Here is a 27,028-nt window from a genome sequence, read left to right as displayed (position 1 = left end):
AGAAAGAAAGAAAAATCACATGCAGTTTTTAGTTACAAAAGTAATTATCCATTCTAAGATAGTGTTTTGTTAACTTCCTTCTCCCACGGGCAGAAATTTCTGAAATGCCAATAAAACACGAAAGCTTCTTTCTCATCCCTTAGAATGGCAAACAAACCTAATATTTAAAGAAGGCTCAAATAATATTTTCCAATCTTCTATCAGATTTCAAGGCCAAATACTGTACACAGATAGTTCAAAATCGCAAGTATTATACTAGCTCTCCAAGGAAGAGGCAAGCTGAAGAACCACTGGTAGAGAATACATATATATCTATCTGGTAACTCAGTGGTTCTCAAACTTTAGCATTCATCAAATCCTTGTAGGACTTGTTAAAAGCAGATGGCCAGGCCCTGCCCCCAGAGCTTCTGATTCAGTATGACTGGAATAAGGACTAAGGATTTGCCTTTCTGGTAAGTTCCCAGGTAATGCAGATGCTACTGGTCTGGGGACCAGCTTTTGAGAATCTCTGCATTGAGTAAGTTGACCTCTGCATGCCTTCTAGGGACCAACCTATTTTGGCAAATGAACATCATTAAAACTGGATTCAGCACACACTGGAGATTATTATACCACTAGTCAGGTGCTCCACATAACAATGAGCCTTTAACCACTAGCAGAGAGCAAATATGAAGAGTTTAAATAAAATGAATATTTTCAGGAACTTTGGGCAAGCTCATACTCATAAAATATTTCTAAAGTACTCTGAATTAATGTCACTTATTACTGTAAAGCCTCTCATGAGAGAGTTCAGCCACTAGTGATGACTTTTATATACACATAATATACATATACAAAAATATGTATATATGAGTATACATTTACATGTGTATGTATATATGATGTATATCTCCAAGGTAAAATGGTAATAAAAGCAAAGAATAGTAAGAATTTTTAAACCTACTGGGGAAAAAAGTGTCACCATATGTAGATCTTTTAAATTCCAAAATCTTGAATAAAAAGTCATTATACTGTACTAAAATTTTAATTTACAATATGTATTATGCATCGAAGTCAAAGCCCTCAACTTCTAAGATCCAAATTAGGTTACGATTTAGCAATGTTAATTTAGTATTTGTTCTACTTTGTGATAAGCCCAGACTTGCTTCCATATTATTTTCCCTATAATAGCAGGCATGTAGATATACTGGAGACAACATATTATGCTTTGACTATCACTGTTTTGGGGAAGAGAGGGGACCAAACCACAGCCACACAAGTAGTTCTTCCTGCCTCGTGAGGGAAGGCGACTCCCAGTGCTTCCCCCACCTCACCCCAGACCACAAAGAGGGCAACACATGGCATCATTTTAATATTTGTTCCAAAGTTCTCCGGTCTGACACCCCAGCTTCAAGTCATAAAGCCACGGAAGGGAATCAAAGGATAAAAGCAGGAAGGGACAAAAGGCAGACTGAAGCATCATGAATGCCCAGAGTTATAAAGCTTACTGCAGACAGGAAGGTCACACTTACCTGGAGTGGGTGGAGAGGATAATTGAGCCAGACTTCGCGCAAGTCCTGGAAAATGGAGTGATGCCTTTAATGCTTGAGGGAGCCATTTAACACACTCTAGAGTGCTAAATAAAATGCCATTATGTGAAATACTGAACTATTTTAGATGCTGACTCCACTTATTGCAAATTCAATAGCTCTGGCAAACTAATTTTTTTTTAAGTGTATTCACCATTCAAACTGCCTGTAGTGACTCTAATTAGCCTATTATGCTGGGGAGGAAAAGAGCCCCCCACACCCCCAAGAGTCAAAGACACCTTTTAAAACTAAGTTACCCATTTGCTTAACCTAATACACTGGATTAAGCTGCTGTTTTAATCACATTTTTTAGTTTACCATTCCCCAGAAATGTACATCAGCTGTGCCTTTTGTAATGAAAACTCACCTCAAATGGTCCTTTATTTAGGCACTAATTCATTATCGTTGAGCTGTTCTAAGATGGAGTGGAAAACACCCCATATCTAGTTCCTAAACACTTAGATTTGTAAGAGCACACTTTTACTGTGGATCATTACAAATGTATACTTGAAATAAGAGAATAAATAGAAGAATAAATTTTGTGGAAAATCCTAATCCATTGAGTTAAATCCAGAGGCAGTTATAATTAGATCCTCAGGATTAAAGTGTTTTTCCTTCAGTTTTAGACTCTAGGGAGCTTCGAACTGAATCTCCTTTCTGGCCTCGATGATAGGTTTTTGAGATAAATGACAAAACTTGTAAAAAACGAGTTGTTGTTTTTTTTAATTTTTGGAGGGGGGAAGTATAGGAAAATATATTGTCACTTGTGATCAGATGATGACCAAGTGAAATAAAATACCTGATATTTTTGTACAACTTGCATCTTAATAAAATACACTTAGGTTTTGTTTTTGGTGTTTTATTTTGCCAATATAAAAAACAAGCTTAAATATCAAACTGTTCTTTTAAAGCTATTTAAAGGACTTCTCTTAACCAGTTCAATAACCTTTCCCTTGAATTCTCTGTAGCATAATTATACTGAATGTCACTCCCTTCCTGCAACTTTCTCATGTTCTCTCAATGCTTTTTCTCTTCCTGCTGTACCTGAAACGGACATTTACCAAACTTCAGTCCCTTGCCTGACCTATTCATTACCTGCTTCTCTGGAGAGCCTCGTCATTCCCACTGCTTTAATAACTACCTCTGTTTAAATCACTTGTTCATCTCTGCTGCAGTTCTGACCTCTCACCCAAGCTACAAGTCCATAACTCTAAGTGCCTTTATGGGCATCTTTTACCTCATACCAAAATGACCAAATCATACCTTTTTACCTTTCACCTTAAACTAGGGAGTATGGTGTTAGAAAAAGCTGCAGGATGAGGAGACAGGTTGCCTGATTTAATCCTGATTACCCGTTGGCAAGTTACCTAACCTCCCTGAGCCAACCTTTCCTCAAGTGTAAGACAAAGATAATCACAGTACCTACTTCAGACTGTTCTCTGATGCCTCAGTGAGCAATGTACTCAAAGCACTGAACCCAGTGCTGGCACACAAAAAAATGCCACAATTAATAATGATGACATCAACAATGACGATAAACAACTATCTCTTCTGACCAACTTCAATCTCCAAAGCTCAAAACTGTCAGGGACTTCTAGATTCATCTTCCTCCTTTCTCCTATGTATTCTTTGCTCAAAAACACTGATTTCTTCTTTGATGTTTGCTGTCACCCGTCTTGGTGTAATAGCTTAAAACCTCACAACTAGCCTGTTTCAATGGCATCCATTTCCTTTATTCTACCTTGCACAAGGAGATAAGGTTCTGTTGCCCCCTTGGGGTCAGAGAAAATACCCTGGAAAAGATCTCGACTGGAATACCAGCACTGCCTTCTATTAGCCCAAGGACCTTAGGTAAAGCCTCTAGCTTCAGTTTGCTCTTCTGGAAAATGTTCATTGACTGTTGGGACATTAGATCATGCAGTATATTTTTATTGAATACCTGTTGCATATTAGCTTACTAAGACAAATAAGACACTATCCCTGTCCTCAAAGGAGCCTAGTGGGGAAGAATGAAGGTAAATAAGTAAAATTTAATAAACTATGACAAATTCTATAATAGTGATGTATATATACCGAGTGCTAGGAAAACTCTGCCTGGGGTGTCAGATCAAGCTTCAAAGAGGAAGTGACTTTTCAGCTGTGTTCTGAAGAACACAGAATACTGAGGAATTCAGTACATCAGCAGACGGAGGGAATCAAAAGCAGGGCACCATACATACACAAATAATAGGTCTCAAAGTACACACACACAAAAGGGTAACTCTTAATAGGCAGAGCACAGAGGATTTTAAGGCAGTGAAAACATATGACACTAATGGTGGCTGTATGTCATTACATATTTGTCTGAACCCACGGAATGTACAACACCAAGAGTGAACCCTCATGTAAACTATGGACTTTGGGTGATTATGATATGTCAGTGTAGGTTCACTGATTATACCAAATTTACCACTCTGGTCGGGGAAGCTGATAGTGGAGGAGGCTGTGCATGTGTGGGGCAGGGAATGTATGGGAAATTTCAGTACCTTCCTCTCAATTTTGCTGTAAACCTAAAAAAAAAAAATGTTCACACCACTGTAAAGCAAAAAATAAAATAAACACTTATTTGTTAATAAATTATAACAGACTCAAAAAAAATTAAAATTAAAAAAAGGTAATTCCTAGAATGGCACAAAGAGGGAGTGAAAAGAAAGGAGACCGAAAAAATAGGTGGGAGTCAGATTTTGAGAACTATTAAATGCTATGGTGTGTAATACAGACTTTGGCAGGCAATAAAGAAACCAAAGGTTTTAAGCCACGAAGACCATCATCAAATCTGTGCATTAAAACAGAAGACGACACTAAACGCAGCATGAATGATGCACTAGAGCAGCAGGGAAGGACAACAGGTTAATTATGGCAGGTGAGAGGTGAGGACGACAAATGTTAAAGCAGCAGTACGGCCAAGAGTAAACCCGCTCAGGAGATACGAGGGACCGAACTGACAGGGGCTTGCACCTGAATGGAGATGAGGAGAAAAAAGCTTAAGGACAAAAGAATACCCTAAGGTTTCTGGTTTAGATCATAAAATTAAAGAAGGAGAAATATGTCTGGGGGCTAAGGTACTGAATTCAGATACTAAACCTGTTGAAATTAGGTGTCTGTGGAACACCCAGGTGAAGCTGCCCAGAGGCAATTTGAAAAGACACTTTTTCCAATTTCTGGAGCTCCAGAGAAAGGCCTGGGTCAGAGAAATTGGGACAGATATGCACAGACAAAAAGGGGTGTGTATGGGGGGGGGAGTGGGAGACTAGGAAAGATTACATAGTAATTGCTCCCTATCTTTCTAAGAGGGTCATTGGATGGTCAAATGGAAACAGTGGCTCTGAATGTACTGGGTAAGCCGGGAAGGGTCACACAGACCTGAAAACACAGAATTGGCAAAATCATCCTGGGGCTGAAAGAGTAAAAAGTAGTTCAGGTTGAGAAAGAAAAATAGCCCTTCTGTTAACAGGGCTGATAGGACAACACACATAAAGCCAGCTTCCAAGTTAACAGGAAACAGCATTTCTCTCAAGGTCTTACAGCATCTGTAAAACCCTGAACAACCCCCTCTTTGAGAAACAACTGCTCTCCCACCAGTGTTGCCCTCTGACCTGCTCTGCTATGTCTTACCCCTGGAATAAAGATTGACAGGGACACTCAATAGCTAAACTGCCCCTCGGCTCCTGACAGCACCCAATCCCAAATTAATCCCCTGCTTCTTCTAATCTGGCCTCAGACACGGCAACCAAACAAGAACTGATCCCTGCTTTCCTGGCCCCTCAGAACCGGTCAGCACCAGCCCAGGCCTCAGAAAGGAGGGTCCCCTCCCTGTTATGAGCATGCCCCCCCCGCCCCCTCCCCCAGCCCCATGCGTGGAGCCAATAAACCTACAGCTTGTCTCTGGCTGTCTTTGGCTGACTGGACTTTCACAGAACCATTACTCAAGAAAAAGTACGATGGTTCGCCGAAATCTCTCACATACTACAACTAAGAGATGTAAACCAATATGGAGATGTCAGATGAGTTAGACTGTCCAAGTGTGCACACTTGAAAACGCTGAAGTGGGAAGACCATATATTACTAAGCCCTGTTCAGTTTCACAAAAGACACACTAAAATGACTAAAACAAATTCTGAATGTCAGCCGTCCCATTGGTAAGATGATGTTCAGACTCTGCTTTTTCATTTAGTCATTTATCCATTTCATTCCTTAAACAAATATTTACTAAACTCTGTACATGCCAGCATTGTACTTGGTACTGGAAATAAAAGATAAGCCTGCTAAGTAGACAAGTGGGAGAGAAGCAGTTTAAATAGAGAAAAGAATCTAAACAAAACTGATGCAATTAAGAATACCAGGTATAAAGCTGCATATAATTCAGGAAAACAGGAACACAGAGTGGATGGGGGATGCAGGTAAGATGGGAGGACAGGGGCAGGAGTAGGTGAAGGATAGGTTCAAGGGGTGAGGGGGCACATAGAGGCAAGGCTGGAGGAGCAAACAAAGTAAAGAGGTTGCTGAAACTGCCAACAAAAGATAAAGGCCAGAACAAAGTTATTTCAAGTTTTGAGAAAAAAGACGTAAAATACATCTGCTACAGATACAAATCAAGATGCGCACTTGTTTATAGGTTGTAGGACAAAATGGGGGACATGGAACACCTGTAGATAATGTTCCCACCAGGAGGAAATTCACACGTATAAAATCACCACCTATCTCTATAAAAACAGGTAAAAGAAGATCAAATCCTCAGATATGAGCATCATCCAGGCCCCATTTTTCAAAACTATTGATTCTTTTTTTTTTTAACTATCCTAAGGAATACAGTAATAACATCTGACAGCCACTTACATTGAAGGTTTCACAAAGGCTTAAAACCCTGGCTTCCTATGTTCTTTACTGCTCCATGAGGGCTATTTCATTCAATTAAAATGACATTTCAATCGGGAATACAGAGTTGCCTCTCCCTTTAAATGTTAAATTGACTTGTTTGGGTACAAAAAGCAGCCAGTATGCTCTATTACATGCAGGATTAAAAAGGTAGGCCTGGCAATATTAATAGCTTAATACTTTATAACAACAGAAACTATTTTAGAATCTATCATTTTTTCTTAAACTATAATTTGCTTAAAAAAAAAGTACTTCCATATTCTTTATTCATAGCCCTATGAGAAACTCCCTATGAACTGACTTTCTAAAATAAATATACATTTATCTAGTCTACATAACTTACATAAAAACAAATCATAAACAGAAAAGCCAAAAGGCTATAACTTCAACTAAGCCTGCATGGGGTAGGTACCCAATGATTATAAAATATAAAATCATAATTAATTTCAAGATACTTCAAAATAAAGCAAAGTCCTACCTTATTTGTTTTCATATTTAACTTACAAGTGACCATGAGGAAAGATGGGGTTTGGGGTAGAAGACAAACTAGTGTAAATGTCCACAGAACTTTCCCATCTGTGACAGAGTTGAATAAGCTATTTTTTTTTTGCGGTACGCAGGCTTCCCACCACTGCGGCCCCTCCCGCCGCGGAGCACAGGCTCCAGACACGCACGAACCCGCGTCCCCTGCATCGGCAGGCAGGCTCTCAACCACTGCGCCACCAGGGAAGCCCTAAGCTACTTTTGAAGTGCTTGAATCTACCATTTATGGTAGATTTGGGGTTTTTGTTTCTCTTACACGTTCTTTAAAATACAAAGACTAATTGAGATAAAATCTTCTGTAATGATATATAACTGAGAAAAATCAAATGAATCAAGATAAATACCGGATCATTAAAGAGTAAGCGTCCAAATAACTGTTTCGCTTCCTCCAGGCTTCCCTCCAAGTAAACAGCTCCTAGATAAAAGGAAGAGAATGCCAAAAGGCTGCATTAATATTCAGAGAAAATTACATATCTCCATAAAAAAGCAAAAAGGCAAGCCAAAACCCACTCACAGAAAAATTCGACAAGATCAGAAGCAATTGTTTTAAAGGTAGCATTTTCCCTCTTTTAGCTATGCTTTGTGTTATAAGTTAGACTAAAATATGAAATTCAGTTTACTAAAATATAAACCTTATTTTGTAAGAAAAAGAGGCCAACTATGAACTATCGTGAAGGATATGTGTATGAACCATTAGTGACTAAGGGAACTATGCACAAATACTTAACTTTATGAAAATGTTATGTTTTATATTCTGTATTTATAGTTTATATTTCAGACCATAGATAAAATCTGAGCTCAGATCAATTAAGGCTTCTGCAAATAAAAATCAGGATAACGTTTACCTTTAATTAGAAATTATTATTAAAAATTTTTTGAAATAACTAAGTACTGTACACATGTTTACCATTCATCATAACCAGTAAGTACTACAGTAACATCTTAACTGGGTATCAAATAACTGGAGTAGGCTAGTTTTTAAAATCATATTTTTTACATCTGTCTTCAGAAAGGCTATTTTCCACATAAAATATTCAGATACTTAGTCACCAGGGCTTTTGATGACTAAATACACTTATTATTTATCAATAGTTGTAGTAATAATGATAATAATAACAATAACAATGATGAGGATGATGGCAGTAGCAGTAGTAGGGGTTTGGGGGGTCACTCATGCCCTAGGCCCTGTACAAAGCATTTTCACATTCTTATCTTCACCTTCAAGGGCACCTTAGTAAGGGGCACTAGAAAAGATTTACAGGACTGGGGGCCACAGTAGGTGATTTTGGGGAGGGTTAAAGGAAATGGAACTTTGCTCTGGATTTGATGCAACCAGGATCAGATACTGAGATCGTTACAACTCTGTGAGGTAAGTGATACTATCTCCATGTCATAGATGGGGAAACTGAGCCTCAAAGAGATTCAATAACTTGGCAAAGACACGGAGCCAGTAAATGTTACAAAAGGGAACTGGATCATGTGTGCCAGGCTATGGGGCCAACTGTAACATCAACTGTCAAAAGTATTATGTCTACAGAGCACAGTCACTCCACGTGACAAACCCTCTGAAAATAGACATATTTGTGCAAAACAGACATACCTGTGAAAAGACTCTGGATAATTATTAAACATTCTCTTGCTACCATCATCAGCATGGAACTACAATGGGAAGCTTTTATATTCATTTTCAAAGAAAGAGGGCAAAATGGATAAGGAAGTACAAAGCCCTTTGAAAAATGTACTCAATCATTTACCTTAAAAAATCAAGGAGTTGTCAATCTACTGAAATGTTTCATTGTAAAGCAGACTTGCAATCACCAGCTAATTAACTCTTCATAACTTTCCTGTACAAACAGCTAATTATATTCTAGTTACAGTAAAAAAGAAACTGAGGAAGTAAAGAGCCTGAGTGAGGAAGTAAAGTGTCTGCATCAGTCTTGCTTCAAGTGAATAAACAATAGTTATAGAGACTCAAGCCCTGGGATTTTAAATATGTGGTGTCTTCAAGATGTTTAAATCAGAAAATCCTGTGAATAGTTTAAAATGTGATCAAAAACAGTATTAGGGCCTCACCAGCAACTTATTTATGTATGTGATCCTGAATCAAATCTGGCAAGTAATCCATCCCCATATTAATTCACTGCACTTCAGTTCAGTATATACTAAGTATGTACATGACATGGTACAAGGAATTCAAGAAAAGAAAGCATGACTGCTGCTCTGGAGGAACTACAATAACTATAGTATAAGGAGGTGGGTATTATACTGGGGACCTCACATGCTTTGGCAACAAGTAATTTTGTCCCAAGTCTCCACATCGAATTTTATGTGCCCTCCAGACATTGTAGACATGCAGGAAACTAGACTATAAGTGAGAAATTACCTATTAATGCTTCAAAACAATTAGCCATGGCATGTCGAAGGTCTGATTCTCTACAAAGGTCAGGTCCATGAGCATAAAGCATAAATCGATCCAGTTCAAGTTTCTACAAAATTCAAAATGACAGAAAGTAAGAAAAAAATCGACAAAATCGTATTGTAACTGTAATAACTCAGCATCTCCTAGGGGTATGGTTACAATTTAATTGGCCTTATGCGAAAATTTAGTCACCATTCCCTACGAGTCCTTACATATGGCTTAGCGCTGCTGACAAACCTCAACTTTTCCCCAAACAAGCTTCTAAGAACTCTGATGGTTCAGTTTAGTTCAGAACTGATTAGATCTGAGCTGTCCAATTCCAGGTTCAGAACAAAGACTAGCTTAAGCTGGAATGAGACTCTGTTACAAAACCATACCCTTGGGTTCACCCAATATGTCTAGGAAGATACAAACCCAACCCAAAGTTAACCTCTAGGATTCCAGAGTTATGTGGTACTGATGGTGTTTGTACCATATGTAAGAGATTTTTATGTGGTAGAGTAAATGGGGACCCTCAGAAGACTTCAAAATGCCTTACATCTCTAAATCTTTTTTTTTTTATTTGACAAGGATTTGGGGAGCCATATATCTTTGCACTTATGTCCGCTTTTTGAGGTTTCCACACTCATCCTTCTAAAGTCTCAGTGAGATCTAAGCAATGGGTTGGAACTATCTTAAGGGCTCTGGGAATACGGTTTATAATGAATTATATTTTCTTTTTTTATTTGGCCTCAGACAGGTTTAGAGACAAATTTACGGCCCAGTTCTAGAAATTGTGTAGGACTTAATGAATATATCTGTGCACACTAACTTTACTTCTGCCTTCCTATTACTGTCTTACCCATATTTTCTCTTTATTTTGAGTTCAGTAACTACTTATTTCTTATCCTATTGTATTACAATGTACAAATCAAGTCCTTTTAGAACTAGACACAGTATGGTTTTTTTTTATAAAACTCCTGAGATTGAATAAATGGAAATCATAATTCATTCCATAAAAGGAGAAAGATATAAACATTGCATAAGCATGCAATAAATCTGTTTCTATTACCATGTAATTCAGTTCAATAAATACTTACTAAGCAATAACATGCCACGTAATATGGAACAAGTCGCAAGTCAATGAACAACCTAGGACAATATGAATCTCATCAGCTCTCAGATAAAAGAGACTCAGATTTTGTGTGTCTTGATATGTATGTTAAAAATATCCATATCTGTTTACATTGGAAAAAGGGACAATAAAAATGGGACACATATGCTATCAGTATTTTGTATTCCTAGGAATCCATGAGTGTATTATAAACTCAAATGAGAGTTTTGACTACCACAAATGCAACAGCAGAAACCACCTCTTTTTTAAAAATGGATCCCCAAGTGCAAGAGTCTATGCTAGAATATGTAAATTTCACTTGTTTCACAACTTCACTGGGAAAATCCAATTGTTTGCTATCTCTGGAGCCGTGCTTGAGAGTAGAGTGCAAGCCATATTTTATATTATAAACAACTATTCTGGAATGCTATGAATTTTCCAACTTCTCATAATCCCTCCTCTGTATCCTTATTTCTTCATGAAGGCATTAGCGGAAATTTTAAAAAGGAGAGTGGTGCTCCACTGTGCATGTGTTAAAATGTTCCTGTCTGAAGCTCTGACCTAGAGCTTTCATTACCTTCTTTTTTTTTTTGCGGTACGCGGGCCTCTCACTGCTGTGGCCTCTCCCGCTGCGGAGCACAGGCTCCGGACGCGCAGGCTCAGCGGTCACGGCTCACGGGCCTAGCCGCTCTGCGGCATGTGGGATCTTCCCGGACCGGGGCACGAACCCGTGTCCCCTGCATCAGCAGGCGGACTCTCAACCACTGCACCACCAGGGAAGCCCTTTTCATTATCTTCTCAGAGTTAGCAATACTGCTCCACCAAGTCCCTCCTCCCAAATGGTTAAGAGCCACTGGTCTAGACAGAAGAAGGGTAAGACCACCACTGCCTACTGCCGGAGGAGATGGGTGTTGAATGCTATGGGAATGTCAGGGTTTGGGGTGGAGGAAGATCACACAGAAATCCCTGAAGGGAGAAACTGGCCACCCCCGTCATAACTCGTGGCTTTGTACAGCACCCACTGTGTTATGTAACAGCATCCATGTTCATGCTATGGTAATTTCCCACACTTTGTAAATATCCTCCCTACAATTGTTTGAAAAACAGTTATGTAATTCTATTATATCTGAAACTGAAAAGAAAACAATGGCGAGGTGGGGGAAGCGTGCTGACAATCTACTTATTAAAGGTATTTCCAGTGGACACTTAACGTGAACTATCAGGAAGCATCTTGACAATTAAATCAACTAAACATTGAAGCAGTTTTATATAGATTGTGGAATTTCATTCACTGTAAGCCTAAAACCAAGTTAGCATACCCGTTGCCTATAGTTTTTCCTGAAGGCATCACTGTCTATATTCTCAAATGCCACTGAAGCTAGGTCAAAGCCTACCAACATAGCTATGATGAGGATGTTATATATAATAAAGCAATGCACTCTTGCTAACACGAAAACCGTGGGATAAAAGTAACCACATTTTAGTTGTAATTAATGCCTTGGCAAAATCCAATTAAGAAGTCAGGGACTTCCCCTGTGGTCCAGTGGTAAAGAATCCGCCTTCCAATGCAGGGGATGCGGGTTCAATCACTGGTCAGGGAACTAGGATCCCACATGCCGCAGGGCAACTAAGCCCGTGCGCCACAACTACTGAGCTCACATGCCTCAACGGGAGAGCCCACGTGCTGCAAACTACAGAGCCCAACGTGCCCTGGAGCCCGTGTGCCACAACTAGGGAGAGAAAACCCGTGCACCACAACAAAGAGCTCGCACGCTGCAACGAAGACCCCGAGTGCCACAACTAAGACCTGATGCAGCCGGAATAAAATAAATAAATAAAATAAATACATATATTTTTTAAAAAGTCAGTCATAAAACTAGAATGGGTTTCATCTAGTCTTTTCTACCAGATTTCAACATTTATATCAAAATGAAGAAAAATAAAACTACTTAAAGCAAAAATCAAGGAAAACTCACAAAAGCTTTTCTAATGGATCACTGCTGTTTGGGAATTTAACAGCCACCGTTCCCCCTACTACTGAATGAACCCACAGGCCTGTAAAATGTAACGATTTATAAACGTAATTTATAAGTGGCAACAGCAATAAAAACAACTAACTCCTGCTGGTTTATTCACACGTTTATGTGATCACTATGAACAGGCATTGCACCAAGCACTTTACAAATGGAATCATGAAAACTCAAATGATAATCTCATTTAATTCTCACAACCACCCTGTGTAGTAGATGCTAATGCCATCTCCATTCTATAGATGAGAAAGCAGAGGTTTGGCAAAGAGAATAACAATTTGTCCATGGTCCCCCTGCGGGTATTCAGATGGCCCATGCAAGTGCCCATGTCCTATCCGTTATGATTTATGATAAGACAGTGCAAGAAACTAACACAACATTGTAAAGCAACTATACACCAATAAAAATTAATTTAAAAAAAGACTGCACAGAGACAGGAAGATCAAATGAGATAATGTAAGAAACATGCCTACCATGAATCTAAATCAAGAAAAGGTTCTTCTATTAGTCACTCAGCTAAGTCAACGTGGCTAGCTGAACAGCCTAAAACCTAAATCTTAATTAATAGGATTTGTGATTTGGGGGGAATTCACAAAGATCTGTAAAGTGTCCCCTGTGGATACAAATGGCCTGGAGTATTCTATTCAAAGCTATAATTCTGCTTGTTAAAGTAAATTAAAAACAAATGTAATACAGAAATATTACACAAAGGGAAAATTCGAAATGTTTCATTTCTTTTACTCTGTTCTCATGTTCCTTTCCCCAAATGTTTAACTCTGTACATGCATATCTGTCAAATTTTTCCTCTTCTCTTAGCAAGCTACCTCACTGTGGAGTTCATTGGCTGCTGGTGAAACTCACTAAGGTAACAGAACTAATAAGGCTGAGTCCTTAAAACCCAAACAAAAAAGTCCTTCCTCGTCTATAAAATATTAAACCCTTAATACACCCTAAAGGGTTACTTATTCAAATGCAAAATTATGCATGGACTGAGGAAGAGAATGACTTCACTACAAATGCTTCAGATATGTGACGTACCTTTGCTAGCATGGCAAGGTGCTGGTTCTGAACGATGGCAGTCCGATAGGTTGCTAATCCTCCCTCTTCTAGACTAGGAAACAAATAGTACAGATGGACACTGCCAAAAAAAAAAAAAAAAGCATATAAGTAAATACGTATCACAATATTCTGTCTGCGGTTCTGAGTCCAAAAAACAGGCCTGACACATAACATCTGGGCAATACGTACCAGCTGAAGTGAACTAAACTGTAGGGTCTTTGAAAGTTAAACAGTATGCACGGTGTATCTGAATGTGCTAAAACCCAAACAACACCATTCACTCATACGTTCACGTTGACTTCTGTAAAAAGATTTCTCTGAAATACGGTAACAACAAAGACCTGAACAAACATTCATACGCTGCTGAGAGCAAACCTATCTAATACATGAAAACTGAGCCTGGAAACAGAGAGCTTTGCTTGGGTTGGGTTATGAGGGCCCCTGAAGAGGAGCCTGGGAGCTCTGAGCAGGGCAGCTGTGTGGCACGTTCTTCACAAGGACAGACAGGGACAGGAACAGGAACACGAGTGGCAAACAGAACCGGCGCTGTTGATCAGGAAAGTAAGGGAATTAGGAAGAAGGCTGATGGAAGACCCGTTCAGACCATGCCACTAACTGCGCTCCCCTATCTCTCACACTGGTGTCTCAGACCCACTGTTGATCGGGGCGGCTGAGCTTGTCTAGTCCTACTGTGTCCAGTGAGAACAAGCTTAGAAAACAGCCACTTTGCCTCATTATGTCCTTCCGGGAAAAGAAACGACCTAAAGAGAATAAAAATAGCTCAAGACAGGTCCAAGAGAAACATGTGTTATCTCCCTTTAAAAGGGAAATTTTATGAGTAATGAAGAAACAAAATGTACTTTCCTACCCCTACCTCCAAAGTAAGGACCCTCAAATATTTCTGCGGAGAAAGCATACAGAACACACACACACACACACACACACACACACACACACACACACACACACACACACACACACACACACACACACACACACACACAAAATCTAGTTATTAAAATTCTTGTAAACTTTACTTCCCTTGAGTTCAGGAAGAGTGAGAAGGGGATCAAAGACAAATCCTAGAAAATGAAATGACATTTTAAAATATCATCCCTTTCGCTACAAATTGAATATAAGCTCTGAAGCATCTAGACCAGGACAAGCTGATCTCTTCTGGCTGTAGCAACTTGAACATAAACTTGACAGGACAGAGACACGAGCCTTTCATCTTGTAATCTTGCTCATTACAGCATCAGTGGGTGCAAGTTATCAGGGCAAGAGCCACAGACATGTAGCTTTTAAGCTCTACAGAGGAGACCAAAAACATGGTGTTTCAAGGCCTTATTTGGCTAATTACAAAGAAGGTATGTATTAAGTATGTTACCTATAAAATGCAATTATTGGGGAACGGCAGAAAAGCCTGCTTACCTGGTCAGAAATTCAACAACAGCATCACCCAAGAACTCCAACCGTTCGTTGTGATTAATCCTACAGAATTAAAAAGATCACTAAAAATAGCACACATTTATATTTCCTCCCTCTCTTCTCAAAGAAAAGGATACTGAGGGTTAGCTCCTTTAGTAATCAAAGCACCCTACCTTATTCCTCATAATCAAGAACACTGATGGCCATCTTAGCTGGAGGTACAGGGGCTGCCTGGTGGGAAAGGGAGGGAGTGTCCCCTCATACTATGTGTCTCAGGCTTCCCACCCTGGTGCTTCCTTCCCCCTGGGAGTCAGATTTAAAGCAAACTGTGACTCTTTCCACACCCCTATCAGGTGGACGAGAGAAAGGAGAATGCATTCTTAAAGCGAGTTAGAACACTGAAAAATCAGCTTTGGTACAATGTTCTAGCTTCCCATGGTCCAAACTCCAAATTCTAAATTTAACCGAGCATCTAAAGTGCTTCAAAATAGGCCTAACCTACCTTTTCAGTTTCATTGTCCACTGCTATCCTCTCCCACCTATGCACAGGGTCCTGTTCCAAAACTGCCTGGTCCTCTCTGAAAACGGCATCCCCTCAGATACTCAGTGCCTCTGTTCAGGCCAAGCTGCTTGCCACCCTGGAGGCTTCTGCTCTCCCCTGTGCACTGAGACACATTGAAAACCTACCCATCTCTCGAGGTCTAGCAAAATGTGAGCTCCAGATGAATCCCTGCCTGAGTCCCTCATCAAAATTAATACTTTCCCCCTCAGTGCAGAGATTGCATTTTATTTATATCTTAATTACATGATGAATGTGCATGTCACAGGCTGTTTCTCATGTTGGAGTACAAGGCTGAACAGAATGCCTAATCCTTCAGAGACCCTCTCTGTGGTAACATTTCATTGTAATGTGCATGAGTTAAATATAACTATACAACTGAGATTTATGTGGTTAAATAGTGACACTTTAAAAAGTTATGGGCGGCATGGTCACTTGAGATGATGCCATCATAAAAGTTAATTATTTTGCAGTTTTGATAGGTAGACAGATTTTTGTTTATTAATTTTAAGTCTTCGTGTCTTTTTGTAAATGCTAGCTGATCCCAAATCAGATTAAGAGAGTAACCAGCCATTTAAACTGTTGATGGCTCTGACCGCGACCTTTCCTAATGCCCCCATGTCCCTATTTCTAGTCAACGAGTAAATAAAAGTAATGTCCTGAATGGCATTCTTTCCTTTAAGACTTATTTACTGAGCCCCTGCTTTGTGAAAGGCACTAGTTGGAAAAGGAAAAGAATCTGAAAAAAGAAAAAAGAGAGTAGGACAAAAGACCTTCAAAATGCTCACAGTTAAAAAAAAAAAATCAGACTATGACACAATTATAATACCTGGGAGAACCAGAACATGCACAATAAAACAAATGCCAGCAGGATCTGGGCAGGATGTCACAGGGTACCCAGGGCATTCCACAGGCACAATTACCGCTGGCATTCAGGGAAGGGAGAGGGTACGCCTGGCAGCACATCAAGTCCCTCAGTCTTACTGGCGTGCAGACAGCCACAGGGAAGAGAGTGACGTGCCTGGATCACTGGGTGCTGAGATTGCCAGGTGGGGAAGTTCAGACTTATTCAGTAGGTGACGAGACGTCACAGAAAGCTTTCAAGCAGGCTACAGCTAAGATATAGAGAGGAGGCTCCAGAAATAGCAAGATGAAGCCTGGAGAGGCAGCCTGGAGGGAGACCTGGCAGAAGGCGGCACTAATGGTACTGCAGGATGGGCAGGGGCGAGGAGTGGAACCCAGAGGGGCCGGGGGGAAGAATTCCAGCAGCTCCCCGACCTGCCTTACTCCTCCACCTTCAGCGTCAGACACAGATCCCCCAAACAACCTACTAGCTCGCTGGCTCTCTCTTTCCTTTCTCCAGTCTGAAATTCTGAGCGAGCTTGCTTGGGAGGAGATATAACCACTGACATTTGAAATTGGATAGTGTTCGTTTCAAAGATATACCTATACGTCCAAGGAGCAAAGCAGAGACTACTGCATCCCACTTGGTAACAGCAAACTAAGAAACAGGGAAGGGGGCAAGTCGTTTCAAGTGAATGCAATTATTCTGGTGCACAGTGCATAACTGACCTATAATCCTTGAACAACCACCAGGGCTCTCCTTAGCCCGCCGTCTGCTGTGTATGTTTTGTTTCTGACCTTCACTGAGGCACTTAGCAGGGTCTTCCTTACATGAAGTTACTTATGTTAACGGCACTTTTACCCCCACCCCAGGCAGTCACACCTCCTGGTGAGTGGGGGCTTTGTCTTACTTGCCTTTGGATCCCTGTAAAATATCTACGAACTGCCTCAAGCTCAAAAGGCACTGGATAAATGTCTGTTGGGTTACATTCGTCTGAGTTTCTTCAGTATGGCTCCCAGGGCTGTACTGGCACAGCTGGGGCTACTGGACAGCAGCAGCCAAGCAGCAGCCGGCCCGGCCACCGAGGCTGGGAGGATCTTTCTGAACAGAAACTTGGGGTCGACTCTGCATCAGCCAAAAGATCAGACCTACTGCAAGAGGCTCTCAGCACAAGCAGCAGAGGCCAGGGCAGAAGTCAAAGGACAAGAGAGATCATCTGTTTATTCTCTATCAATGGTATGGTTTTCAAAATGGTAAATTCAGAAAGAACGCAGCTTCTCAGCTATAGTTCCCTTTGCCACAGTGAGAAAACATAAACCATGAGGTTTAAACTGTGCTACCAAAAGACATAATTTATATACCAATAACTGCGGTTGGGTAGATGAGACAAAGATCACTTAAACCTGTGCTTTCATCGTTGAAAAGGACGTGTCTATTGCGTGTGCGGCCTTGCTAAAGGGGCTGCAGGGGACCCAGGGTTTCACTTATTAAAATACAGAACCGGTCATCGGGAGACTCCACAATATAGCAAGGTAAAATGAAACCATGGCCACGCTATCCCTGAGGGTGTGATTAAGGGCTCCTCTAATTAGACAGTCCTTTTCTGATCTTAGACCCTCACAGAACACAGTGGTAAGGCATGTGATCATCTTCAAACTGGAATTTTAAAGTTCTGGCCTGCCTTTCTTTTCACCTCTTCATTGAAGAGGGAAGACAGCTTGGTTTACGATAACCTCAAAAGACAGCAACGTCAAGGCAAGTCTATTTGAAAAGAAAAGTGATATATGAAGAAAAAGGTAGAAAAGGGAGCTGCACTAGCTCAGCTGGGCACCTACCTCACTGTGGAGGCCAGTTACCAGCTGCAGCAGTGTCTCAACTCCGTCACTTCCAACCCTGCTCTACCTACCTTTCATCCATCTAAGTCTGGATCCCAAGAGGGACAAACCTGGCTATTCAACTCTTCAAGGCCCTGTTTTAAAAAGCAAGCCGCCCTCAAGCAACCTCCTCTACTGGCTTTCAAAATAGAACCTGCTGTGCTTCACACACAGAGATAAGCCTCCTGAGAGCAACATCAGAGCCCCATCAGCATTTGGCATTTACTTCCATTCAGTTTTCCAGGGTGTTAATGAGTTTATATAGACTCAGCCTACTTCCTTCCCAGATGCTTCAGGGGTTCCAGGCCACAAAGTGAGAATATTAATATATTAAGGTATCACTTAAAATCAAGAAATAAAATAAGGAAAGCTAACATATAAAACTTTCCAACCCATTACATGAGGCCAGTATTATCCTAATTGTGAAACCAGACTAAAACGTCACAGGAAAGGAAAACTACAGACCAAAAATCCTCAACAGCATACTAGCAAACTAAATTCTAACTAAACATAGCATATAAAAAGGATTATAGACCATGATCAAGTGTGACGTATCCAAGGAAGGCAAGGTTGGTTTAACACCCCAAAATCAATTAATGTAATACACCATATGGATAAAATAAATGAAAAAAACACATGATCATCTTAATAGATGCAGAAAAAGCATTTGACAAAGTTCAACACATTCTCATGACAAAAACATTCAGCAAATTAGGAATAAAAGGGAACTTCCTCAATCTGATAAAAGGCACCTATGAAAAACCCAGAGATAACATCATACACAATGGTAAAAGAATGTTTTCCGTTTAAGATTAGGAAGAACATAAGGATCCTCTCTCACCACTTCTATTTGATATTGTACTGGAGACTCCAGGTAGGGCAACTAGGTTAAGAAAATGAAATAAAAGGCATCCAGAGTGGAAAGGAAGTAGTAAAAATATCTCTATTTATAAGTGAAATGATCATCTATATAGAAAATCTTAAGGAATTCACTAAAAAACTACTGGAGCTAACAAATGAGCTCATCAAGGTTGCAAGATACAAGATCAATAATCAAAAATCAATTGTATTTCTATATGCTTGCAATGAACAATCCAAAAATAAAGATTAAGAAAATAATTTCATTTATAATAGCATCGAAAAGAATACTTATGAATAAATTTAACAAAAGATATACAAAATGTATACTCTGAAAACTAAAAAGCATTACTAAGAAATTAAAGACAACAAAGAAAAAATAAAGACATCTAATGTTCAGGGAACGGAGACAATATTAAGCAGAAGACTTAATATTAAGATGGTAAGCATTCACAAATTGATCCACAGACTCAACACAATCCCTATCAAAACCCCAGCTGGCTTCTTTGCAAAAGTTCTTAAGGTAATTAAAAAATTCATGTGGAAATGTAATAGGTCTAGAATAGCCAAAACAGTCTTGAAAACAAAGAAGGAAGTTGGAGAAGAGATCTTGCATTTCTAGATTTCAAAACTTATTACAAAGCTACAGTAATCAAGACAGTGTGGTACTGGCTTAAGGACAGACATAAAGATCAATGGAATGAACTAAGAATCCAAAAATAAACCCTCTAATATACTGTCAAGGGTGATTTCAACCCAGATGATTTAGTGGGGAAAGATCAGCCTTTTCAAGAAATGGTGCTGGGAAAACTGCATATCCACAAGCAAAAGAATGCAGCTGGACCTCTATGTCATACCATATATAAGAATTAACTCAGAACAGAACAGATCTAAATGTCAGAGGAAAAAACCCATAAAGCTCTTAGAAGAAACAGATGTAAGTCTTCGTGACTTTAGATGAGGCAATGGTTTCTTAGACATGACACCAAAAGCAGAAGCAACAAAAGCAACAAAATTTATCTATTATGTGGAATTCATCAAAACTTTTGTGTTTCACTAAGACAGCGAAAAGATGACCCATAGAACGAGAAAAGATTTTTACAAATCACATACCTGATAAGGGACTTGTATCTAGAATACATAAAGAAATGATTGTAACTCAACAACAAAAAGTAACCTGATTAAAAATGGGAAAAGGATCTGAATAGATATTTCTCCAGAGAAGATACACGAATGGCCCATAAGCATATGAAAAGATGCTCAACATCAGTAGCCATCAGGGAAATATGACAAAACCACAATGAGATACTATTTCATATCCACTAGGAAGCCCAGGTTCACAAAGACAGATAATAACAAGTGTTGGGAAAGATGTGAAGAAATCAGAACCTTCATATATATTGCTGCTGGGAAAATAAAATGGTGCAGCCACTTTGGAAACAGTCTGGCAGTTTCTTAAAGGAAAGGTGAAACAGAGTTACCATATCATCCAGAAATTCCACTCCTAGGTATATACCCAAGAAAAATCAAAACATATGTCCATACAAAAACCTGTGTACAAATATTCACAGCAACAGCATTCATAATAACCAAAAAGTAAAAACAACAAATGACCATCAGTTGGTGACTAGATAAATAAAACATGGTATACCTATACCATGGAATATTATTTGGCAATAAAAAGAAACACTGACATATACTGTAACATGGATAAATCTTTTAAACATAATGTAAAGTAAAATAAACCAGTCACAAAGGACCACATATTGTATGACACCATTTATACAAAATGTTCAGAATAGGTAAATCCATAAATATTGAACATGGATTAAAAGAAGACTGGTGGATGTCCAGGGCTGGGCAGGCTGAGGGAAATGGGGAGTATGGGGTTTCTTCTGGGGGTGATGAAAATGCTCTAAAATTAGACAGTGATCATGGTTGCACCGTTTTGTGAATAAACCAAAAACCACTGAATTGTACACTTTAAATGGGGGAATTGTATGGTATGTGAATTATATCTCAACAAAGCTATTATTAAAAAATCTACTTTACCTTGAGGGAGTTGGGTCATCTTGGCCAAGGCGTGACATAATATTTATTAAGGTGTTAATTCCTATTAAAAAAAAAATCACAACTAAATACTGTAAGAAGAATTCTAAGACCATCATATGACATGTAGAAAGAAAATTATCTATCTCATCCCAATTTGACTAGCATGTCTACAAGTCTGATCAACTTAGTTACTTAGAACACTTGACAGGAGAAAGAAAATTTTCTCACAAATTCATTTACTCTTATCATAATGCTCTGCTCAAAGTGAATGTTATTACATATGGGTCAGGAAACACTAAAGAAAGAGAGAATGAAACAGTCACCAGGGAACCATTCCTGGTGGGGATTTAATTTACAACAGGAGACAGAACAAAACAGAAGAGTGGAATCCAAACATACCTTTTTTCCGCATGTGCATGTGATGAACTTTTCTATCTCCATATTTGGGTTGCCGAATTCCACAGTTAGACAAAGAATTCCTGGCATGATCAGGATTCATTCCAAAATTTAAGTGATGACTTGGGTGGGTCATGGCCAGCTAAAATTTCAATGAAATAAGTTCAGTCTTAAAAACTCAGCATAAAAACAAAAACAAAAACAAATTCAGCATACAAGCACCATCTTTTTTTTTTTTTTTTTTTGTGGTACGTGGGCCTCTCACTGCTGTGGCCTCTCCCGCTGTGGAGCACAGGCTCCGGGCACACAGGCTCAGTGGCCATGGCACACGGGCCCAGCCGCTCCGCGGCATGTGGGATCTTCCCAGACCGGGGCACGAACCCGTGTCCCCTGCATCGGCAGGCGGACTCTCAACCACTGCGCCACCAGGGAAGCCCCAAGCACCATCTTTAAATCATCTCAAATGAAACAGGAAAGAGATCTGTTCATCTAGTCAAATTTTAAGCCCTGATCTTTCCGTCTTATTTCCTCCAGTGTCAAATTTCCAAAGCTTTGGTGCAAGCTCTTCTAAACAAACCTAAAAAAACACATCTTTCAGAGAAGAATTAGAATATGCAGCACCTGGAAAGAAGAGCCATAAAGGAGGAAAAGCTGAAAGAAGCGGTCAGGTTTGACGGGCAAATTTTAGCTTTAGTCTATTTCTTTTTTTTTTTTTTTTTTTTTTTGCGGTACGTGGGCCTCTCACTGCTGTGGCCTCTCCCGTTGCGGAGCACAGGCTCCGGATGCGCAGACTCAGTGGCCATAGCTCACGGGCCCAGCCGCTCCACGGCACGTGGGATCTTCCTGGACCGGGGCACAAACCCGTGTCCCCTGCATCGGCAGGCGGACTCTCAACCACTGCGCCACCAGGGAAGCCCTAGTCTATTTCTTTAGGGACAGCATCAAAAAGAAAAAAAAAAGTGAGAAAAAGGGTTTGAAAGTGGCAATAAGAGTAGAGTAGTGGAGAGAGCTTTGTTTCTAAACATCCTCATCATCTCCCAGAACAGAGAATCTCAGTGCTCCATTTGTAACCTGCAAGATGAATTACTCCTATCTTGTTATTATATAAATGTACAGGAGAGTAATTCTTACCTGTAACAGACAACGATCTTGGAAAGTATATCCTATCAACTTGTCCAGATGCATTAGGCACTGGTGGTAGCGAATATGATGAGTCAAAACAGGCAGCATCATTGCATGCTAGGAAAAAGCATATTTCAATATGTTTAACTCTATAAAAACTTATTAAAAACACTTCATCTATTTTACAACAAACAAGAACCATCTTTACATCCTAAATTCCATCTCACAAAGTCTTGAAACAGTTTACTGGCTGCATGGCATCCTGGCATATCCTCTGTGAGGGGTGGTGGACTACAGCCGTTAAAGATACGGTCTCTAGAACCAGAGTGCCTGGGTTCAAATCCTGCTCTGTCACTCATTCAACATGGAACTCGGCAAATTATCTAACCTCTCTGTTTCTGTTTCCTCACCAGTAAAATGAAGACAATCAGTGTAGCTACTTTCAAGGACAGTTAAAAGGATTAAATGAGCAAATACAAAAAGCTGCTTAGACCAAGGCCTATTGGCCCTCATTGAAGTAGGAATAGCCATGGTTCATCAGTACCCAGCAGGGTAACCTTAAGGAAGTCATAAGAATTTCTGTGTCTCTTTGTCTATCTTTAATTCTAAGGGAATGGATTAGGACTCACAAATTCTGAAACTTTGTCAGTGTCAAGACACTTCTGAGAATCTAAGAAAAATGAATCTTTCCCCAGAAAAGTGCCTAAGTGCACAAACATGCAAAAATTGTATGGAATTTTAATGAATTCACGGATCTCTAAAGCCCATCACTATCCTCTGGGTAAGAACTTCTCAGCCAAATGATCTCGAAAGGCCATTCTAGGTTTAACACTCAATCTAACATTATAAGGACAACTTTTATAAAACCACCAATACAGTTAAATCACCTGAGGATATAGAACTTTTATTTTTATTTCACTTTTCATTTGGCTATAGATTCCTTATTGGGAGATTTCATGGAAAGCATATCTGTTTCTTTTTTTTAATAATGTTTCCCTAGAACTCAAGAGAATGAAGAAGTCATTCTTATTCATCAGAACCTGGAGGATGGGCACAGCCCATCCCAGAATGACTGACATGTGCTTTATATCATTTTAGTCTTTGAAGTATTTTAAGCTGGCATTATTTAAAAATACATGATAATGGATTTGCTTGAAACTACAGAAATCAGTTTCCTGTATTAACTTATAAAGAAAGATTAGTTCTCCCAAAAAGGATCTCTAATCAACAGAAAGTCTTTCTTTCCAGTTCAATTCAATAAATACATATTAAGCACCTCCACGGGTAAGGCTTATATTAGTTGTGGAAGAGAAAAAAGATGAAGACACTCTTTTTGCTCCCAAGGGCTTCTCAGAGATATGCCATTCTGATTCAAATTATTGGCATTTTGTCCACTTCGTTTTGATAAGTGCTGTATTAAAAAACACAATAATAAACAAACTGTGCGGCCGAAGTATAATATAGTTTTCCAGGCATTTCAATTGCAGGGGACTCAAGGGTGTTGATGCTAAGCACACAAGGAGGATGGGTCATGAAGACTATGCAGTGTAACTACCTTTCTGAAGTATGAATTCAAACTGGTGTTTTAATACCTCCGGGAAGAGACTTATCATTACCTGTTAAGAAAACAACACTACCTTTAGAGTACTCTGATTATTAAAAAATTATCATTAGTCCAAATCTGTCTCTTTGGAGGTTTACCCCTTTGAACTTAGGTCTACCCCCTGGAAAAGAACAAAAACCTTTACTTATGTGAAACAGCTGTGAGTCCCTTCGCCGCTTCCTCTAAACTTGCTCCAAATAGAGCCAGTTTCTCTTTCCAGGTATGTTTCTTGTGACCACCATGGAACGGTATATATGACCCATGTCCATCTTGTATCCTTGACAAACAAGTCTCAAGGTTATCTACGAGGCTCTAGCTCAGTTTTTTAAATTATCAATTTTTGAAATGTTAAAATACACACAATCACTAAGCATCTCCTCCCCACTCCATTCATGCCTAGAAACTGCTTTCATTTTTAAAAGCTCCTTTGGAAGACTGTAAGAAAATGGCAGTGCACAGTTTTTAAATCTATTCAAATTCTCCACTAAAAATGAGCAACCAGGATAGCAAAATAGAACTGTGAACAATAAATACATAAAAACTAGATGACAAGGTATCCCCATGAATGCCAAAATAAGTGTGGGTGAGGACAAAGACCTGTGTGTGGTCTCAGCATCTGAGAGAGAAAAAACACAGGGAGAGCAGCAGGGCTCCTGATGACCCCAAGAATGGAAGAGCCCCCAAATTAACATATATTCACTGGAATTGTGGCCCAAACTGGAGAGGGCTCTACAGAATCCAATTCACTGGATGAGTATAAGAGGACAGTCTAACACTGTGGGAGAAGCCTGGGCCCTAAAAATGCTCAAAATTAAAAACTCAAGTTCCCTTCCAGGGTAAAGCCCCATGGTGTAAAGAAAGTGCTAGGAGTAAAAGCCACATTTAGCAGGAGAGAAACAATAAAGGGCAAAGGGCAAAAGAAAGAGAATGTCCAGATAAAAGTAGAGGAACAAAACAGATGCAGCAGATCTCATATAATGAGCACCCACCCCCCATTTTTTTAATCACTTTGCAAAAACAACAGAAGGAGAGACTCTAGAACTATGACAACTATTCTGCTTTACATTTCCTTCTAAAAGTACAGGAAAATAGGGACTTCCCTGGTGGTCCAGTGGTAAAGAATCCGCCTTCCAATGCAGCAGATGCAGGTTTGATTCCTGGTCAGGGAACTAAGATCCCACATGTCGTGGAGCAACTAAGCCCGCATGCCACAACTACTGAGCCTGCGTTCCTCAACTAGAGAGCCTGCATGCCACAAACTTCAGAGCCCACGCCACAACTAGAGAGAAAACGACACACTGCAAATAGAGAGAAGCCTGTGCACCACAAATAGTGAGAAGCCCATGTGCCGCAACAAAGAGCCTGCATGCTGCAATGAAGATCCCTCATGCCGCAACGAAGACCCAACGCAGCCAACAAAAATTTTTAAATAAAAATAAATAAATATTTTTTTAAAGAGCACAGGAAAATATTTCACTTATTTAACATGATTTAACTTAAAAAGCAATGGAAAAAAATCATGATTAAATCACACTCAAGGATTTTATAAGAAAATAGACGAAAGGAATAGAACAAGACACCTCCGATAATAAAACACCAGAAAAACATGCCAATAAGACCAATGAAAGCTGTAACCTATTATTTCAAAACAAACTAAATTAAGAAAACAATAACATTTATAAGGAAAACTATTAATAAATACTATATTAATTCAGAAATGAGATGACTGGAGGAAAGGAAGATTTGAAAAGAAGTGACAAAACTCAGGAAAAAGACACAGAAGGAAATAATGATTTCAAGAATATAGACTAAACAGAAGGAACACAACAGCATATTAACCAATGAATAGTGCCTTTGAGAAATAAAAGATGGAAAAAAGAAAAACTTTTAGAAAAAATAAAAATCAGAAAAAATGAAGGATTTAAGAGAAAATGATAGATATGGAAAATAAGCAAAGAAGATACAAGATGCATATAATAGGAGTCCTTATTAAAAAAAAAAAAAGAAATCAAAACAATAGAATAATGAAATAAGTAACTCAAGAAAACTTTCCTGAGACGAAAGACAATGTGAAAGTATATATTGGAAGGGCACACAGCATATCTGAAAAAAATTAATCAAAAGGAGCTGAGACATATTCTAGTAAAACTACTGTTAGTTTTTAAAGAAAAAAAAAATCTTTGGACACTGAGACAGAAGGACCTAAGCTGTTCAAATGCATGTTGTTCAAGGGCCAGCTGTAGCAGATAGTAGTTATTTTCATTAACAGACAGTGGGATACACACATATAGAAAGAGAGGGAGAGGAGGGAGAAGTTTAATTATACAATAAAGGTAAACATTAGAACAAAAATATAATCTTTCCTGGGCTTCCCTGGTGGCACAGTGGTTGAGAGTCCGCCTGCCGATGCAGGGGACGCAGGTTCGTGCCCCGGTCCGGGAAGATCCCACATGCCACGGAGCAGCTAGGCCCGTGAGCCATGGCCGCTGAGCCTGCGCATCCAGAGCCTGTGCCCCGCAATGGGAGAGGCCGCAACAGTGAGAGGCTCGCGTACCGCAAAAAAAAAAAAAAAAAAAAAAAATATATATATATATATATAAAATCTTTCCTAAATACAAAAAGAGATATGGAAAGAAAAAAAAGGCAAATAAAATAGACCTCGTAAG

General features: G+C 39.4%; 1 protein-coding gene across 4 annotated transcripts in view; it reads right to left on the bottom strand.

The window, feature by feature from the left end:
* DROSHA (drosha ribonuclease III) overlaps window positions 1-27,028 on the bottom strand; it is a 125,783-nt gene that overhangs the window by 28,297 nt on the left and 70,458 nt on the right. For all 4 annotated transcript variants that reach the window (XM_082620682.1, XM_082620685.1, XM_082620683.1 and 1 more), the window contains 8 exons: window positions 22,769-22,876; window positions 21,641-21,779; window positions 21,242-21,302; window positions 15,058-15,117; window positions 13,606-13,705; window positions 9,409-9,511; window positions 7,370-7,440; window positions 1,512-1,556 (listed from right to left, as the gene is read on the bottom strand). In XM_082620682.1, the coding sequence (XP_082476808.1) occupies window positions 1,512-1,556; window positions 7,370-7,440; window positions 9,409-9,511; window positions 13,606-13,705; window positions 15,058-15,117; window positions 21,242-21,302; window positions 21,641-21,779; window positions 22,769-22,876 (687 nt within the window). The remainder of the gene's footprint in view (window positions 1-1,511; window positions 1,557-7,369; window positions 7,441-9,408; window positions 9,512-13,605; window positions 13,706-15,057; window positions 15,118-21,241; window positions 21,303-21,640; window positions 21,780-22,768; window positions 22,877-27,028) is intronic.

Source organism: Mesoplodon mirus, assembly GCF_964341445.2.
Source record: "Mesoplodon mirus genome assembly, chromosome: 5".
Lineage (NCBI taxonomy): Eukaryota > Metazoa > Chordata > Mammalia > Artiodactyla > Ziphiidae > Mesoplodon > Mesoplodon mirus.
This window is presented reverse-complemented; position numbering and strand designations above follow the sequence as displayed.